The sequence below is a fragment of the Podarcis muralis genome, chromosome 2 (assembly GCF_964188315.1).
Source record: "Podarcis muralis chromosome 2, rPodMur119.hap1.1, whole genome shotgun sequence".
In the NCBI taxonomy this organism is placed as follows: Eukaryota; Metazoa; Chordata; class Lepidosauria; order Squamata; family Lacertidae; genus Podarcis; species Podarcis muralis.
This window is the reverse complement of record NC_135656.1, coordinates 26,827,850-26,846,935: the sequence shown is the minus strand read 5'-3', so window position 1 is coordinate 26,846,935 and position 19,086 is coordinate 26,827,850. Positions and strand designations below refer to the sequence as shown.

Here is a 19,086-nt window from a genome sequence, read left to right as displayed (position 1 = left end):
GGATGTGTTTATCCTGTCACAACATTTAGGAACACAGTATTTGCTGAGATTTCAAGAAGGAGTATTCAGGGTGGCTTGTCTTAGTGGACTCCAGGCTCACATTGTTCAACATATTTGTGGGAACTAATATCAGTTTTTTTAAATATATATATATATATATATATATATATATATATGCTTTCGTAGATTTTCACGGGTATAGGTATGCAGGTTTTGGTGTCCTCGGGTGTCTTCCCGTGTAAAAGTTGGGGTGTCTAGGCGACGTTTCGACGAGGTCTCACTCGTCATCTTCAGGCTGGTGCTTTCGGCTTCTTGTTACTGGAACAGAGCAGGATCTCAGTGTTTGAGTTCCTATAAATACTGTTGAGGGGTGTGGTGAGGAAGTTCCCAGGCTAGTGTGCCTTTTCTTCTTTTGTTCCTTAGTTGCTTGAGGGATATCTTGAGTGATTTCTTGAGTGATATCCTGAGTACCACTTAGGTGGGTCATTAGGTGTGGATTAGTTGCTAAAGCCTTAGTGTCTTGACCTCTTGAACTTTGTGAAGAGTTTTTCTGAGAAGATGGCTGTAGTTGTGCTCTGGCTTGGCTTCGTGTATAGGGGCGAGCTGTGGTTTTGTGGCCTGTGCCAGCCAGATCTGTGTAGGGATTGCAGGGGGGTGCAGCATCCGGAGGTGCCATCATGGTTTGGCTACTGGATGGTGTCTGTAATTTATCTGTGGAGAGGGTCTGGGTTTGGGTCTGGTGTGGTTGATTGGTGATGGCGTTCTGTGTGCCTCTGGATCTGGTGTCAGTTTTTGTGGGGAGGGCTAATTTCCAGATGTCTGGCAAGCGGGATGTGTCGTCACGCTTGTTCATGTTGTGAGGGTGTTTCTCTATCTCGATGGCTTCCATGATTATTCTCTTGTGGTGATGTTCCATGTTAGAGAGCAATTTGGAATCTGCAAAATTAATTTCGTGTCCTGTTTCTTTCATGTGTTGGAAAAGAGAGGAAGTTTTTTCTTCTTTTTTGACGGCATTCTTGTGTTCTGCGATACGTGCATTTATTCGTCTGTTTGTTTGTCCAATGTACGTGGCTGGGCAGACTTTGCAGGGTATTTCATAGACCCCTTGGTTTTCCAACTGGATTTTATCCTTGGGGTTTCTGAGGATATTGGCTATCTTTTGGTTGGCGCAAAAGGCTGTTTTGATATTGTGTTTATGGAGGATTTTGCTAATTTTATCTGTGGTGCCCTTGATATAAGGAAGGAGGGCCATGCCATTGTTTTCTTCTGTGTCTTGGTTTTTGGGGGGTGTTTCTTTTTGGATTAGCTTCGTAACCCTGTTTTGCTGGTATCCATTGGCAATTAACACATTTGAGAGATTCTGTAACTCAGTTGTCAAGTGGTCTTTGTCAGCCAGGCGTTTGGTTCTGGAGATGAGAGTCTTGGCTACGGAGTTTATTTGTGCAGGGTGGTGGTGTGATTGTGCATGTAAGTAGCGGTTGGTGTGTGTTTTTTTCCGGTAGATAGTGTGTCCTAGGGAGCCATCAGGTTTTTTGTAGATTAGGACGTCAAGGAAGGGAAGTTGGTTGTTGGCTTCTATTTCCATAGTGAATTGTATTTTGGGGTGTAGGCTGTTGAGATGTGTGAGGAATATGTGTGAGGATATGTTGACGACACCTTTGTAATTTGGCCACACGGGAAGGAAAAACTGGACAGCTTCCTCACACATCTCAACAGCCTACACCCCAAAATACAATTCACTATGGAAATAGAAGCCAACAACCAACTTCCCTTCCTTGACGTCCTAATCTACAAAAAACCTGATGGCTCCCTAGGACACACTATCTACCGGAAAAAAACACACACCAACCGCTACTTACATGCACAATCACACCACCACCCTGCACAAATAAACTCCGTAGCCAAGACTCTCATCTCCAGAACCAAACGCCTGGCTGACAAAGACCACTTGACAACTGAGTTACAGAATCTCTCAAATGTGTTAATTGCCAATGGATACCAGCAAAACAGGGTTACGAAGCTAATCCAAAAAGAAACACCCCCCAAAAACCAAGACACAGAAGAAAACAATGGCATGGCCCTCCTTCCTTATATCAAGGGCACCACAGATAAAATTAGCAAAATCCTCCATAAACACAATATCAAAACAGCCTTTTGCGCCAACCAAAAGATAGCCAATATCCTCAGAAACCCCAAGGATAAAATCCAGTTGGAAAACCAAGGGGTCTATGAAATACCCTGCAAAGTCTGCCCAGCCACGTACATTGGACAAACAAACAGACGAATAAATGCACGTATCGCAGAACACAAGAATGCCGTCAAAAAAGAAGAAAAAACTTCCTCTCTTTTCCAACACATGAAAGAAACAGGACACGAAATTAATTTTGCAGATTCCAAATTGCTCTCTAACATGGAACATCACCACAAGAGAATAATCATGGAAGCCATCGAGATAGAGAAACACCCTCACAACATGAACAAGCGTGACGACACATCCCGCTTGCCAGACATCTGGAAATTAGCCCTCCCCACAAAAACTGACACCAGATCCAGAGGCACACAGAACGCCATCACCAATCAACCACACCAGACCCAAACCCAGACCCTCTCCACAGATAAATTACAGACACCATCCAGTAGCCAAACCATGATGGCACCTCCGGATGCTGCACCCCCCTGCAATCCCTACACAGATCTGGCTGGCACAGGCCACAAAACCACAGCTCGCCCCTATACACGAAGCCAAGCCAGAGCACAACTACAGCCATCTTCTCAGAAAAACTCTTCACAAAGTTCAAGAGGTCAAGACACTAAGGCTTTAGCAACTAATCCACACCTAATGACCCACCTAAGTGGTACTCAGGATATCACTCAAGAAATCACTCAAGATATCCCTCAAGCAACTAAGGAACAAAAGAAGAAAAGGCACACTAGCCTGGGAACTTCCTCACCACACCCCTCAACAGTATTTATAGGAACTCAAACACTGAGATCCTGCTCTGTTCCAGTAACAAGAAGCCGAAAGCACCAGCCTGAAGATGACGAGTGAGACCTCGTCGAAACGTCGCCTAGACACCCCAACTTTTACACGGGAAGACACCCGAGGACACCAAAACCTGCATATATATATATATATATACCTGATAATTTAAATGTTAGCAGCAGCAGCTCTCTTGGTGTTATCTTAAACTGTGAAAATCTGCCAGCAAACTCTTGTGACAAGATTGCACAGATCTAACTCTTAATTCTCTAAGCGGAAACTCTTCTCCATGAGAGAGAAGTGAGAAAAGCAACACACTACACAAGACAAGCTGTGGTGCTAAAAACCATAGCTCTGGGAAAGGACTGCAAAACCTCAATTACTAGGTTCTAAGCATCCGTCTATGAAAGTGTGCAGCCTATGGACAAACCATTACCACCCTTTGATTGGATATGATGATGATGATGATGATGATGATGTCATACCCCTCCCATCTGGCTGGGTTTCCCCAGCCACTCTGGGCGGCTCCCAACAGAATTAAAAGCACAATAAAACATCCGTCATTAAAAACTTTCCTAAACAGGGCTGCCTTCATAAGTCTTCTAAAAGTCAGTTGTTTATTTCCTTGACATCTAATGGGGGGGCATTCCACAAGGAGGGCGCCACTACCTGGCTCCCTATAACCTCACTTCTCATAGGGAGGGAACCACTAGAAGGCCCTCAGAGCTGGACCTCAGTGTCCGGGCTAAACAATGGGGGTGGGAACCACCATTGCTGATTTCCTGGAACACAACATAAAATGGGGTAGCCAGCTTGTCTTTTGCCCGAAGGACTCCGCTTGTTCACTTCAACCTCCTTACTGGTCCCATGAATGTAGAAAATTTGTATTATTTTGTTTGATTGAAATTGAAATAACACATTTTGTTGGCTTTGACTCTGGTGAATCAATTTACATACCCTTGCAACATTTCTCTGGTGAAAATAGGGACATCCTATCCAATAATAATAATAATAATAGTAGTAGTAGTAGTAGTAGTATTTATTCCCCGCCCATCTGACTGGGTTGCCTCAGCCATTCTGGGCAGCGTCCAACATATGTAAAAATATAATGAAACATTACAAAACTTCCCTATACAGGGCTGCCTTCAGATGTCTTCTGAAGATTGTATAGTTACTCATCTCCATGTCTTGGGGGGTCGCATAACTCCATGCCCTCCAACATTTCTCCGATGAAAATTGGGATGTCCTAAGGAAAAGCGGGACATTCCGGGATCAAATCAGAAACCGGAACAGCTCCTGAAATGCAGATAAATTGTGCAAAAAGCTTTGCCTGCTAAATTTCTGTGTGCTAGACTGTCACTGAAGGCAAAGGAGCAGAATGGTACCATGCTCACCCCCAGGCCAGTCAAGCTGAATGTTTATGCAGCAACTCTGTTAGCATTGAATATTACAACACACTTTTTTTTTTAGTTTGCTGTAACAAAAGGTCTACATAGCTCTCCTCTGGAAACTTCATAACAATTGCCTAAATAAACTGTTTAAAGCAATAGAATGTAGCAAAAGACCTGGTTAGGTGCTTGATGATCTCGTTCCCTTCAGTTTTGTAGCCACAGGGCCAAATTAGGAATCATGTGCCTCTTTGCATTTAATGTGCAGGCATTTCCTGGGGGACTGGAGAGGACTGATAATTACCAGCACCACAGCAGCTGTTTGCAGCTTAACCCTTTCCTCCCTTGCTGTGGTCCTAAGGTCACTCTTTCTGAAGTTCCCCCGTGCACATCTGAGTATGTGTGGGAAGTTCATTCCAACTCAGATAGTACTTTGAGAGAAAGGATTTCCGCAGGGGGAAGGAAACTGTTAAATCCCACTCCCTCCACACACACACTTGCCACAATTCCAAACATTATCAGCTTCAACCAGACAGCAAAACTAGTTTTTAATCAAATGGCTGATGAGCCACTATACATTCATGGAAGGCTTTTCTTTTCGTCTTGGTGAATTGCAAGTTGTACAAGTTGTCAGTGGCGTAGCGTGGGGGGTGCAGGGGGGGGCAGCCGCACCAGGCGCAACATCTGGGGTTAGGGCAAATCCACAGGTTAGGGGGCGCAAATCCACGGGTTAGGGGGCGCAAATCCATGGGTTAGGGGTCGCAAATTACTTGCCTTGCCCCGGGTGCTGACAACCCACGCTACGCCACTGCAAGTTGTGCAAGTTGTTTATTAAAATGTTTAATAAATGTTTACTAACTGCAATTGCTGATTCCCCTTGAGTGAGGTCAAGGCCATTTGAAATATCCCTAACTGATTATTGGATCCATGTCTACTCTTAATTGCCTCCATCCTTCATCAGCTCTGTTAACATGTGAGCTGCAAAGGCAATGTTATAGCTACAAGGGGACTGACTGCACAAGCAAGAAGGTTTAAAATCTCACACTCCTTGCCATCTTTAATTCAGTCCAGTGGTGGCCAACAATCCTCCAGTTGTTTGTTGTTGTCGTTTAGTCGTATCCAACTCTTCGTGACCCCATGGACCAGAGCACGCCAGACACTCCTGTCTTCTACTGCCTCCCACAGTTTGGTCAAACTCATGCTGGTAGCTTCGAGAACACTGTGCAACCATCTCATCCTCTCTCGTCCCCGTCTCCTTGTGCCCTCCATCTTTCCCACTCCAAATACAGTGGTACTTCGGGTTACATATGCTTCAGGTTACAGACACTTCAGTTTACAGACTCCACTAACCCAGAAATAGTACCTTGGGTTAAGAACTTTGCTTCAGGATGAGAACAGAAACCGTGCAGCGGCGGCACAGCAGCTGCTGCTACTGCAGCAGCAGCAGCAGCAGCGGAAGGCCCCATTAGCTAAAGTGGTACCTCAGGTTAAGACATAGCTGTCAACTTTTCCCTTTTCTTGCGAGGAATCCTATTCGGAATAAGGGAATTTCCCTTAAAAAAAGGAAAAAGTTGACAGCTATGGGTTAAGAACAGTTGCAGGTTAAGAATGGACCTCCATAACGAATTAAGTTCTTAACCCAAGGTACCACTGTAATCTCATCCCTGACTATTAGCCTTGCTGTCTGCGGCTGATGGAGTCTAACAACATCCAGAGAGCACCATGTTGATTATCCCTTAAGTCCCTTAAAAACCTCTCAAGTGAATGGTGGTGGTGGTGGTGGTTGTTATTATTATTACCCAGCCACTCTGGGTGGCTTCCAGCACATATAAAACACAAAAAAGCCAAACATTAAAAACTTCCTGATACAGGGCTGCCTTCAGGTGTCTTCTAAAAGTTGTATAGTTATTTATCTCCTTGACATCTGATGGGAGGGCATTCCACAGGGAGGGCACCAATACCGAGAAGGCCCTCTGACTGGGTCTCTGTAACTTCATTTCTCGCAGTGAGGGAACTGCCAGAAGGCCCTCGGAGCTGGACCTCAATGTCTGGGCTGAATGCTGGGGGTGGAGGCGTTCCTTCAGGTATACTGGACCGAGGCTGCTACCTCCATTCTGTTCACAAATTAATCCAGCAAATAGAAATAGCTGCTTGTGAATATCACTGTACATGCGATGTGAAGTTAGATTTCCAATGGGCATGTGCTTCAGTTCTTGTTGCCATTTCGGCCTCTCCTTTTATGTTTGAAGCTGGAACAACAGGGGTATACAAGAAATCTGTGCTTCTGTTTGCTCCTGAAGGGGCACTGAGTTTGTTTAGGTTAGAGCTGACAGCCGGATCCCATCAGTTGCAGGCAAAAGGGATGTTAACGGGTTACCACCACAAATATCCAATTATCAAGCTGTGCTATTGACTCTCTAGACCAATTGGCTCTTCAGGGCTAGCTATTCCACCTTCCACTTAATGGTGAGCAAATGGGCAATCGATAAGTCTGCTAAGTGACAGCCCATTAATGCTGCCTGCTAACAGAACCAGGTAATGCTGTGAAACATGCACACGCCGAGACAATTATGGTAGGAAGATGAAGTACCTTTGCCAATGAGTCTTGGGAAAAACCAAAGGCGATTCTAAACCATTGCTGATTTTTTTTTTTTTTACCTTAACAGAGTAGCACAGTTAATTCTCTGCGCCACCCTCCACCCCTCCTTGTCCGATTTGGACTGGCCTTTCTGATGAAAGTTTATAAGTGAGAATCCCACAGAGTTTTGGACATGCTTCCAGATTAAGTATGCTCAGGAATGCAGTTTCTAAAGATTGTTGCTTATTCTGGGAGGTCCATGGCTGTTTTTAAAATAAACAGCCGCAGTCCCACCGAGCTCTTTGTGTACAGCAAAAATTATAGCAAGGTGAGTCAAGTTCACGAGGGTCAGAAAACCTGCTGTTTTCTTTGTGATAGCAGCCAAAAGAAATCCAGGGAAGACTGTTACTTTTCCTCCCCTCTTGATGATATCTGCTTTCAAAAATCAGCGCAGCATGAATAAATTTAACTAGTTTGGTGATGTGGTGATGAAGAAAGCCACACCTAGTGAGTCTGTTCCATTTGGCGTTCCTCTTGTTGGAATTGGAATTGTTTCAAAGTGCTGTTGTTGTTTCAAACTGTTTATATATTTGTAGTTTTTAAAATATAATTGCTTTTATAAATGTAATTGCTTCAAGTGTTTTTGCATATGCTACTGTTTTATGTACGTTACATTGTAAATTGTTTTGGGATGCCTCATGAAAGGCAATCCATAAATAAAACAAATAAGTAAGATAATGGCAAAAGCATGGATGTTTCATAACAATTGTCCAATAAACTGTTTAAAGCAATAGAATGTTAAGATTTTTTGATTTTGGAGGAGACTGGCCACATGAGAAGGTCACATTTTCAGAAGCAAAAATTCAACTCTTGTGGTACCTTAAAGCAGTCTAATGTAGTCAGTTTCATCAAACTGCATGACATGGTTTACTGAGCTGGAATGTGTCTGTAAGCATAAATATATGTATGAACACACACATTACATATGGATACATAGAGAAACTATCGTTGCAAGTACAGAGGTCAGGTGGCCATGAAACACAACTGTTTGCCAACAATAGTATGTAAAGCTTACAGCAGTAATACTGGATTTTGTACTTATTCCTATAAGTTTAGTGAAGGAGAACCCCACTGCTTTGATTCGAGTGTAAAAAGAACAACCAAACTTTTTGATTCATGATGATGGCTATCTGTCATCAGTGTTAGAAACTGGGATTTAAAAGCTAGGAGCTAAATGGCTCCTGGGACTTGGGTTGTGGGCACCAAAACAGAATGTCTAGTTGCCATTTTTTGGAGGGTCAGCAACACTTTTATTATTATTTTGATAAGCATGAACTAATACGCAATTCACATAAGTGACACATTGTTAATATCACATTTTAAGAGAGATTATTAATACATGTTTAATTTGATGTTTACGATAAAAATATTGTTACCAAACTTCAGTTTTCGAAACACCCTACTCTTTATTGATAAACTCCTTAATGTATTGTTTACCTAAACGTATACTTTGAGGCTTCAAAGCACATACATTTCAATAATCCTTGAGTGTCAGCCAGGCGCAAAATAATAATAACAATAAAAAGGCACTCAGACTTTGGGAGGTGCTTGCAAATGGAGAATATTTAGGCACAAAATGCGCCTGGCGCCCTGCTAATTTCGAACCTTGTCTGTCATGGATGTTTTAGCTGAGATTCCTGCATTGCAGGGGGTTGGACTAGATGAGTCAACTCTACAATTCTATTATTATTATTCTTATTCTTATTCTTATTATTATTATTATTATATCTTTATTTATACCCTACCTTTCCCCCCATGGGACTCAAGGAGGCTTACAGATAAAAATATGAACTTCAAAAAAAGAAAACTATCATATACATATACGTGTGTGTATGTGTGTGCGTGCACGCCAACACACACACACAACACACAAATAATTACAAGAAAAACATATGCCCCTGGAAAGCAAACAAGCTCTCCCTGTGTAAGCAAGCTGGTAATCAGCGGGAACTTCACAGCCCTATCGCGATCCTCGACCGCAGCAAAGACGCGCACAAGCTTAGCCGCCCGCTCCACTTTTTCCAAAGCTAGGAGGCGTGCACCGCAGAATCCACGCTGCACCTTCGCGCCGCGTTGCTAGTGGCTGAAGCGGGGGGATAGTGGGCGGAGCCACGCCTGTTTGAGAGACACGTGTACAGAGGAACTCGGAAGTGGCTGCCGGAATTGAAGCGCCTGCGATAACTTGCAACTCCTGCGCGGTCCTAGAAGTGGTTCATGTGCAGTGAGTTGATTCTTGTTACGTATTCCCCCCCCCCCTTCTTTAAAGTGGTCTTTAAAGCAGGTTATTGGTAAAACCCAGGAAGTTAAACCAGGAAATGTTTTTAGTTAAATACGAATGTCGAACGGATTAGAACTGTGTTATGGAACAGATCCCTTGGCTAGAAGGTGTGCATATTAGAACAATTCGTGATTGTGCAAACAACAACAACAATTCTAATGGAAAGAGTCTCCCCCCTCTTTTTGTGGTGTTGGGTTTGTATTTTGCAAGGTGGCAAGCAGACTCATTCATTCATTCAGGCGCAGTTCACGCGCTGGGTAGGCTGTGTCAGTAGGTCTGTGCTTGCACAACTGAAAGGAGACTGTGCAGAACACGGCTTACAGCTTCAGTGCGGTTGCAAGTTTCGCAAGTCTTCCTCCTGGTTGCTAGTTTTATGAAGTTAAGTTGCCCGCAGGATCAGGGAAAGAGGAACGTCATACGTGGGTCCATGGCGTAGCCAAGAGGGGAGGGCAGGGAGGGGCAGTCCCTCCTCCTCCCCCAAATCAATAAAAATCAATAACAATACAAAGCTAACTGAGGTCCCCCCCCAGGCTTGCGCCCACCTCATCAAAAATCCTGGCTACGCCCATAAAGGTAATGGGAACCCTGACCATTAGGTCCAGTTGTGGCCGACTCGAGTTGCGGCACTCATCTCGCTTTATTGGCCGAGGGAGCCGGCGTACAGCTTCCGGGTCATGTGGCCAGCATGACTAAGCTGCTTCTGGCAAACCAGAGCAGCGCACGGAAACGCTGTTTACCTTCTCGCTGGAGTGGTACCTATTTATCTACTTGTACTTTGACGTGCTTTCAAATTGCTAGGTTGGCAGGAGCAGAGACTGAACAACGGGAGCTCACCCCGTCATGGGGATTCGAACCGCCAACCTTCTGATCGGCAAGTCCTAGGTGATGTGGTTTAACCCACAGCGCCACCCGCATCCCCTGGCTATGCCCATACCTGTGTCCAAACTCTGAACACATGTTTTGGATGAGCACTTAGCTGCTCTCTTCCCACCCCACTGTCCCTGGTCCAATGGTATGATATATGTGTGTACATTAGCTACAAACTTGTTGCAGGAACACAGACGGCTGTTGGGTGCTATACCACGCAGTCTTTTTTATTTTATCAGGAAGCTTTGTGGCATGTTCCACATCATACTTTGTTCTTGGTAAACTAGGGAGCCGAGTAATTGGGCCAGTCACAGCCTCTTAACCTACCTGACAGTGTCATTGTGGGGATTAACTGAGGAGCGGAGTGAGCTATCCTTGGAGAAAAAAAGATGGACATGGAATAAATAAGCTCTTCTGCTTACCTGCTTAAGAAAGCTGGAGGAACCTGCCAGATGGAGATGTTAATCGCGAACCTGACATCCAGAGATCTCCATGTGATCGCAACTGGACCCGCGCCGGTCGCAAGACGTGCTGGGTGCCCGGCTAATTTACAACACTGTATATGTGGTGTGTGTGTGTGTGTGTGTGTGTGTGTATGTGTGTATGTCTGTCTGTCTCCATCCAACCCTTTCCCCATGGGGTTGTTAAAGTGCGTGTGAGTGAGAGACTCTGGTTCACCTCCATGAATCTGAATTACGTTCTGCAAGGCCTGGTGCTCAGCAACTGCACTGGATGGAGCGGAGTGCTTTGCCAACAAATCACTCTTGAGGGTCTCCCCTGTGTGAAAAAGACTGCGTCTCGCTTTAGGCATGAGAAGGTTTGAGCAATCCTGAATTTGAGTTCTGCCGACTGAAGGGGTTTTCTCAGCAAAAAACAAAAACAAAACCTGGATACACTGGGGGGGGGGGGGATACCCTGTGACCTGAGCTGTTCCACCATAGAGGAAAATGCCAGCGAAATGGCCAAAGGGAAGGAACTCGCATCAGGACACATGCTGATGATGGCACAAATGAACTCCAGCCATGGGCCTGGTACAAGTCATTTCTCTCCCATTGACTTTAATGCAGTGTTGGCCAAACTTGGCTCTCCAGCTGTTTTTGGACTACAACTCCCATCATCCCTAGCTAACAGGACCAGTGGTCAGGGATGATGGGAATTGTAGTCCCAAAAAAATAGCTGGAGGGCCACGTTTGGCCACCACTCTTTTAATGGGAGGGGGGATTTAAAAGAGCCACACCCTCCCCAAGTCAACACCCACCCCAGGTATGTCAATATTACAAAGCATGCCACCTCCAGTATATAAACCCCACACAGGGAGGCCATAAGTAGAGTGCAAGGGTTTGAGGCTGCATCTTTTCGTTGCTATTCCAGTTCCTTTTCCGGAGTTCTCATTTTTGTGGCGTTTGATCAGAAATACTGCAGAGTCAGCATAAGGCGCGCTTTACCATTCCCTTGAGTTTCTATGGATTACGTGCAAGATATGCTGAGTGCCTCTGGTTTTGGCTGTTCATAATTAATAGCTGTGTTGGATATGTATAAATTTGTCCACCTCTGGGGACATATGCTGTAAATGGAAGAATATCACATCAGTGTAGATGCTTTGATCATTCTGAATGAAATTAAGGCTTCATACGCACTTGAAAGCAATGGGACTTGTTTTTGAGCAGGACTGCACTAGAAATGATTTGTTCTGTAATCTTCATTAAGTTCACAATAATCCTTTCAAGATGGTCAGTACAATCCTAAGGACTTTTGATCCATTGTTGTTGTGTGCAGGGTTGCAAACATATTGCAGTTTTACAAGGAGGAACTGATGCTTGGAAGAGAGTTTTGCCTGAGTTCTGCCCCAAACTGACTCTGGGAGGGAAGTGGCACTTGAAATTGCACCTCCCTTATTCAGATCCACTGGAAAATACCTTTAGAATGCAATGCAAATCTGATTAAGAAAATTATATCATCTATCTATCTATCTATCATCTATCTATCTATCTATCATCTATCTATCTATCTATCTATCTATCTATCTATCTATCTATCATCTATCTATCTAATCTATCTATCATCTACCATCTATCTATCTATCTATCATCTATCTATCTATCTATCTATCTATCTATCTATCTATCTATCTATCCATCTGTCCATCTACCCATCCAGCTATCCATCTACCCATCCATCTATCCATCTACCCATCCATCAATCCATCCATCCATCCATCCATCACCTGTCTCTGGTAATAAGAGCAATAGGTGTGTGTGGAACCTCTGAAAATCTGATTGGAAAGAATTTTTTTTTGAATGGTGAAGCTTCAATGTCGAAAGTATCCTGCCTTTACGTTGGCTTTACATCTGTCCTAGGTCATCAAATCCAGGAGCACTCAGTATGTTACTGGGTTACAGTCCAGTGTCACAAGCATTGCTAGGAACGTTCTTCACCTGGGGATTGACGGCTGCTGGCTCAGCGCTTGTGTTTATCTTCTCCAGCGGGCAGGTGAGTCTCGTACTTCAGTTCGTTTTTCAGGGTGCAGCTTTCTGCTTGCCAGATGGAAGAATGTCCTCTCTGTTCCCCCTGCACGCTGTTCAGGGGGGATCTTCTGACCCCACATCCAAGCCAATGGGGAAGCAGGAGGAAGGCTTTGTTATGCTAACAGCACTGGCTCCTGCTAGCACAACTGTTTAATTGAATTTTGCTCCATGTGAACATTAATTGTATGATGCAGTTCAATTAACACTGTCACTGTATGTTCCTGACTTAAACCTTTCTGCTATTTCTGCTGTTGTTCTTTTTTTGTTTGAATATACAGGTGTATTTAGCGCATTAGGCCTGGAGACCTGGGCTAATAACCTGTTGAGTTATGGACCTGCTGAGTAAACACACAAGTTGCTGTTAGTTTAAGTTTCTCACTTGTCAGGTGGAAATATGGCGAGCTGCCTCACAGGGATGTTGCAAGTCGGGTGGAAGTTTGTGTCCATTAGCCAAAGTTCTTTGCTGAACTGTGGCTAGGTCTCCAACTCTGTATTTCGTCTTGCTCTTACACAACAAGCTGCCATACCTTGCCTCTTGTAGCGATCTAAGCTCTTTTGTTTTAATTTGCAGAGACGGATCCTGGATGGCAGCCTGGGTTTTGCTGCAGGGGTAAGTGTAGCACACCCTTGTTTCTTTTAATTTGCTCTGTATGCTGTCCTGATCTTGTCTCTTTGGCTACCGATGGTGCATCGTTTGCCTGCCTTTTTGCATTAGTGTTTCTTGCATAACTGCTCGAGGGCTAATTATATCTGTGTGAGATATCAGAAGAATTTGGGCAGCATTTATCATGCCCTGTCTTGAGTTGGTACTTCTGAGGGGAGAGCAGGTGTAATGTTGTCTCTGATGCCAGGTAATGCATTTCTCCTGTACTGAATTTTATTCCAAAGTTGAGGGGGTTATAATCAACAAAGTTGTCCCATTAGTGCTGTAGCTTCTGCCTATGTGATGGGACTTCCTGTGTGTCTTGCCTTCCCCTCCCCATCACCCTCATATCTGGCCCAGGGGTTCCCCCAGTCCTCTGGAGCAGATTTCAGGGGGTGAATTGGGAGAGGAGAGGGAGCTAAGGTCTCATGGCACAGGTGGAAGTCCTTGCCCCAATAGGTCTCTGTGTGTGGTTTGGGAGCTGCAGTGTCAGGGAAAAAACAATGTTGTCCAGGGTTATAAAGACTGCAGAGAGAATAATTGGGTGCACTCTCCCTACCTTGGATCAAATCTATGCTTCCAGGTGCCATAAGAAAGCTGCAGGATAGTGCGTACCCCGGAAATGATCTCTTTCAGCTTCTGCCTTCTGGAAGGAGGTACAGGGTTATAAAGACTAGGACTAGCCGCCTGAGAAACAGTTTCTATTCAAATGCGATTTTGGTTTTAAACGCAGCGTAAGGTAGTTTCTATGGGAGTATATTGTGTGTAATTATGGGGTATCAGAGTTTTTAGGGGGCTAACCAGGCTGGGATAGCTGGGATAGCAGGCTTGTTGGTTTCTGAATGTCTGATGTAGATTTTCGTTGTTCTGTATGGGACAATGACAATAAAGATTATCTTATCGTATTGTATCATATCATATCGATGACTTCATTGGGTACAACTCAAGGGAGACTGCTTTAGCTGCAGTTGTGGTTTTTATTTGGGTCTCTTGGGTCCCCCCTCTCCTTGTAGAAACATGCATGAGGGGAAATTGAATTTTCAGTTTGTAAAAAAACAAGGTGGATGTGGTGTCAGAGCCACCACTTAACATTCCATGGCTATGGGTGTAAAATTTATGGAAATGTTGAAACCTGATTAAAAAATGACAAAAACCAAATACATGCTTTCCATTTTCACCCTGAAAAATAAACAAATAAAGAGTTTTGGAGCCATAACAAGGAGGCAAACATAAACATTTTCTATTACTCTGAGAACATGAAATCTCTTACATATAACTTAGTTGGAATGTAAAATTGTTCGTTATGCCTTAATTTTTTCCAGATGATAATTGCAAATATAGCCAGCTCTGGAGATGGAGCTGCAAGCTGCTGCATCTAAAATTTTGTTAAGTGGAAAATCTAGGAACAAAATAATTACTTTGAAAAGACAGCACAGTAAAAAATAAAATAAAATCACAGATCCAGTGCTTGCCAGCAATGCAGAAAGTTTTATCCAACTCACAGATCCTCATGGAACTTCATAAGATGACAACAAAACCACCAAGAAATTATATAATACATCTGTAGACACAGCTGACCTATGATTTGCTGGTGATTTTGAGGGGACCCCTTGTCAAAATCTAGAAGATCCAAAAGGGGCCATATCTTGGAGTCTTGTTTTTGTACCATGGAAAAGCACTAGAACCGTGATGGTTATGGTTCAGTCAATGGAGATGGATGTGATCTGATGATGGTTGTTGCAGGGGACAACCTGTACAATAGCAATTTCAAGGTTTACTGGATGTATACTCATCTTCTTTCTTGAGCTCTCCCTTTTTATTATCTCTCTTGCATGCACCTCACCATTGCTGTCATTGCATCTCCACCCACCTACCCCCAGTTATTCCATTTTTCACTATCACCGCCACCACCCCAGGGTCCCAGAGGGTTCCCCTTTCCTTCCTACCCTCTTGGTTGGTTGTTTTGGTTTCTGTTCATTGGTCTCTCCGAGCCTTGAGAAGCCCACAGAGCTGAATCGCTTCCTTTTTCATACCTGTGTATGCTTTTCAGGCTCAGATCTTCTCGGTACCACTGCCAAGAAGTCTTTGTATCTAGTCAACATTCACACATATCTCAGATAGCTGGGGCCTCCAAAGTAGAGCACTTCCTGCAAATGTTAATCCAGAGTAAGAGTGTGTGTGTGTGTGTGTGTGTGTGTGTGTGTGTGTGTGTGTAGGACAACTTTCCACAGCCTTACTGGCTGGAGCTGATGGGGATGGTAGTCCAAAACATGTGAAAGTCACCAGGTTGGGCAAAGCTGGGCTAGGAGGACCTACTTGAAGGATCTCCTCCTCCAATGTGGTCCATATGGTTTCCAGGATTGGCCATCCTCATTGTATGCAGTTCCATTGCTATTGCTGGCCTTGTTTCTGCCTTTGTGTTCCTTGATGAGATAGCAGATGCTCTTCAGTCCCATCATTCTTCCACCCTGAATCTGAGATGACATCTCAGGATGCCTCCCAGAAAGGAGCAGCAGCAAGAAATCTGTTCAGGAGGTCTCTGCTGAGCCCGATTTCCTGGCAGAATTGTGGTTTGTTGTTGGCCTCTTTATCATTTTCCTTGTAACAGATGCTGCCTCAGGGCATCTTTTCAAGCTCCCATTCAAGTCCTGGAAGGCTGTTAATGGACAAGCAAGTCTTTGTCAGGTAGCAGAGAGTCCATATGAATATCAACTATGGAGCAAGTTGCTGCTTGGCCAGCTGTGTGTGTAAATTGCTCAAGCTACACCCATTTAATCCTGAGCGCTGTGTCTCTTGTTTCTCTGTGTGGGCCTGTGAAGGAATCCAAGCTTGCATCTGTTGCACTGAAAAAATGAAGCTTTTTTAAAAAATAAAAAAATAAAAGCAGGATTGATTTCCATTAAGGGACAATTAAGTAATGGTAGGAAGATTTGTCGAATGGATAAGGGAGAAGATTTTGCAAGGTAGCATTTCTTTCAAATCTGGATGACGATGCACTCAGACATTACTTTATTGGAACTTGTTGTTTAATGGAAGCCACTATTGTTCTGTTTCCACTGAGGAAACAACTTTGAACTGAGATACTCCCAACTTACAGGCTGTTGTGAGTATACCACAGAGTGACAAATATATGCAGTCTTAAGCTTAGGGAAGTGTAGGGTAAAAATGTAATAGACAGCTTTTAGCATCCATAGCTTTCTCTCCCCCCCTTTAAATTCTCATTAAAAAAAATTATCTAACAATATTTGCCTGGTGAATTGATCGAGCATATATATCAAGTAAATAGAAGAAGAAGAAGAGTTTGGATTTTATATCCTGCTTTATCACTACCCGAAGGAGTCTCAAAGCGGCTAACATTCTCCTTTCCCTTCCTCCCCCACAACAAACACTCTGTGAGGTGAGTGGGGCTGAGAGACTTCAGAGAAGTATGACTAGCCCAAGGTCCCCCAGCAGCTGCATGTGGAGGAGCGGGGAAGCGAACCCGGTTCACCAGATTACAAGACTACCGCACTTAACCACTACACCTGTTTAGGCAGCCCTGTTTAGGGAAGTTATTAATGTTTGATGATCTATTGTGCTTTTAATTCTGTCGGGAACTGCCCAGAGTGGCTGGGGAAACCAGCCAGATAGGCGGGGTATCAACAACAACAACAAATTATATAAGTTCTTGTTGTATGGCCCACTCTTAGTCTCATGTCAAGTCCAGGATGCTTTTTAGATGGTATATATCTTGCCACAAGTTTGTGGTGGGTTGCTGGATCCTTTCCTCCTTTGTTTCTCCAGCTTTGAGGTGGGTGGGAGAAGAACTTACAGTGATTTAGGACCATAATAAAAGTGCTATTTATTTTTTTTAAATGGCTAGTCATTCTTTCAGGAGAAATTCAGCACACTCTAGCAGTTAAGCAATCATGCATGAAATGAATTTTTATATTCCGTTCTGTTGATTATTCCGTTGAGTTCTGACACTGTTTAAGAGCTTTAGGTATTTGATACATTTTCCTCCTTTGTTTTGCAAAGGCCTATGAAACAAATATCGCTTTTCCCATTCCAGAATCGAAAACAATGATGTTTGCTGGTTTTTGACAAGCAGCCTGCGTGACAGCCCATTTTAAGAACGCTTTTCGTGTTTTAATTTTGTTTTGGCAACTTGTGGGTAACACTGAAGCTGGCGACACTGATTCCGTTGTGTGACAATCAGCCAATCGAAAAGGCGCTGAGAATTTAATTCTAAATTAGGAATTCACTCCTGTGTGCTTTGTTCTCTGGCTTCATGGTGGCATGTTTCTGGTCCTAGCATCACTGCATATAGGATTTCTCTGAGAGATTATCAGGTCAGATTCCCACCTTCCTAGTCTACCTGCGTGGAGAAATTGAGGAATTAACAGATGGCTATATTATTATGAAAGGGTGTCCCCTCACCTGCCAGCTCTGTCTACTACCAATGTTTCTATGCAATGGCATGCACTAATAATAATACAGTGGTGCCTCGCAAGACGAAATTAATTCATTCCGCGAGTTTTTTCGTCTTGCAATTTTTTTCGTCTTGCGAAGCACGGTTTCGGAAAAGTTTTGGAAAAGCTTCAAAAATCACCAATGTCTTCAAAAACCTCAAAAAAGGCTACCACACCGCGTGCTATGAGTTGCTCCTCGAAGTCAAGTCACAACTGTATTAACGGTGTTAAGAAAAAGGAAACAAACTTGCAAGACATTTCCGTCTTGCGAAGCAAGCCCATAGGGAAAATTGTCTTGCGAAGCAGCTCAAAAAACAAAAAACCCTTTCGTCTAGCGAGTTTTTTGTCTTGCGAGGCATTCGTCTTGTGAGGTACCACTGTAATTAATAATTATTTATTTATACCCCGCCCATCTGGCTGGGTTTCCTCAGCCACTCTGGGCGACTTCCAGCAGAATATTAAAATACAACAATTCATCCAGTATTAAAAGCTTCCCTAAACAGGGCTGCCTTCAGATGTCTTTTAAAAGTCCGATAGTTGTTTATTTCTTTGACATCTGATGGGAGGGCGTACCACAGGCTGGGCGCCACTACTGAGAAGGCCCTCTGCCTGGTTCCCTGTAACTTCGCTTCTCACAGTGAGGGAACCGCCAGAAGGCCCTCGGAAATGTTCCTTTTCGTAGTGAAGTCCTCACCTTTGCAAATGAGCAGATCCAGGCCTTGTTCACATATCACAGCAAACCACAGTTTACCGTGAAATTCGCTCTTGGCTGCTTTGATCTTCCCTGCTATCATGGTAGAAACAAATCATGGTTATTTGGCTTTGCAGCCCCTCTGAACAGAGGGTGATGGTTTGTTTTGTTCTAAGCAAACCATGATCTGTAACCAAAGATTCTTCTTGGTTTACAGTGGTACCTCAGGTTAAGAACTTAATTCATTCTGGAAGTCCGTTCTTAACCTGAAACTGTTCTTAACCTGAGGTACCACTTTAGCTGCTGCCGCCGTGCCACCGGAGCACGATTTCTGTTCTCATCCTGAAGCAAAGTTCTTAACCTGAAGTACTATTTCTGGGTTAGCGGAGTCTGTAACCTGAAGCGTCTGTAACTTGAGGTACCACTGTATTGATTATGATTTGTTTGGATGAAACAAGCCACAATTTCTGGCTGTGACAAAGCACTTAAGTCAGAAATTCATGATTTGCTTCTCCCACATAATAGCAGGAAAGGGCAACTGGCTCGTTCGTGGTATACAGGGACATGCAAATTGTGCCACGGACTGGATACTTGGTGTGCCTTTAAAAAAGAAAATAAAATAAAG

At 43.8% G+C, this 19,086-nt stretch overlaps 1 protein-coding gene across 5 annotated transcripts in view; it reads left to right on the top strand.

Moving 5' to 3' along the window:
* The first annotated feature begins 9,110 nt into the window (after positions 1-9,110).
* The window catches only part of SLC39A11 (solute carrier family 39 member 11), a 266,295-nt gene continuing 256,319 nt past the window's right edge, over positions 9,111-19,086 (top strand). For 4 of the 5 annotated variants that reach the window (XM_077924056.1, XM_028713858.2, XM_028713848.2 and 1 more), the window contains exons 1-3: positions 9,111-9,227; positions 12,509-12,641; positions 13,248-13,286. In XM_077924056.1, coding sequence (XP_077780182.1) covers positions 12,534-12,641; positions 13,248-13,286 — 147 coding nt within the window. In that variant the 5' untranslated portion in view covers positions 9,111-9,227; positions 12,509-12,533. The remainder of the gene's footprint in view (positions 9,228-12,508; positions 12,642-13,247; positions 13,287-19,086) is intronic. The other variant, XM_077924055.1, reaches the window with a different exon arrangement.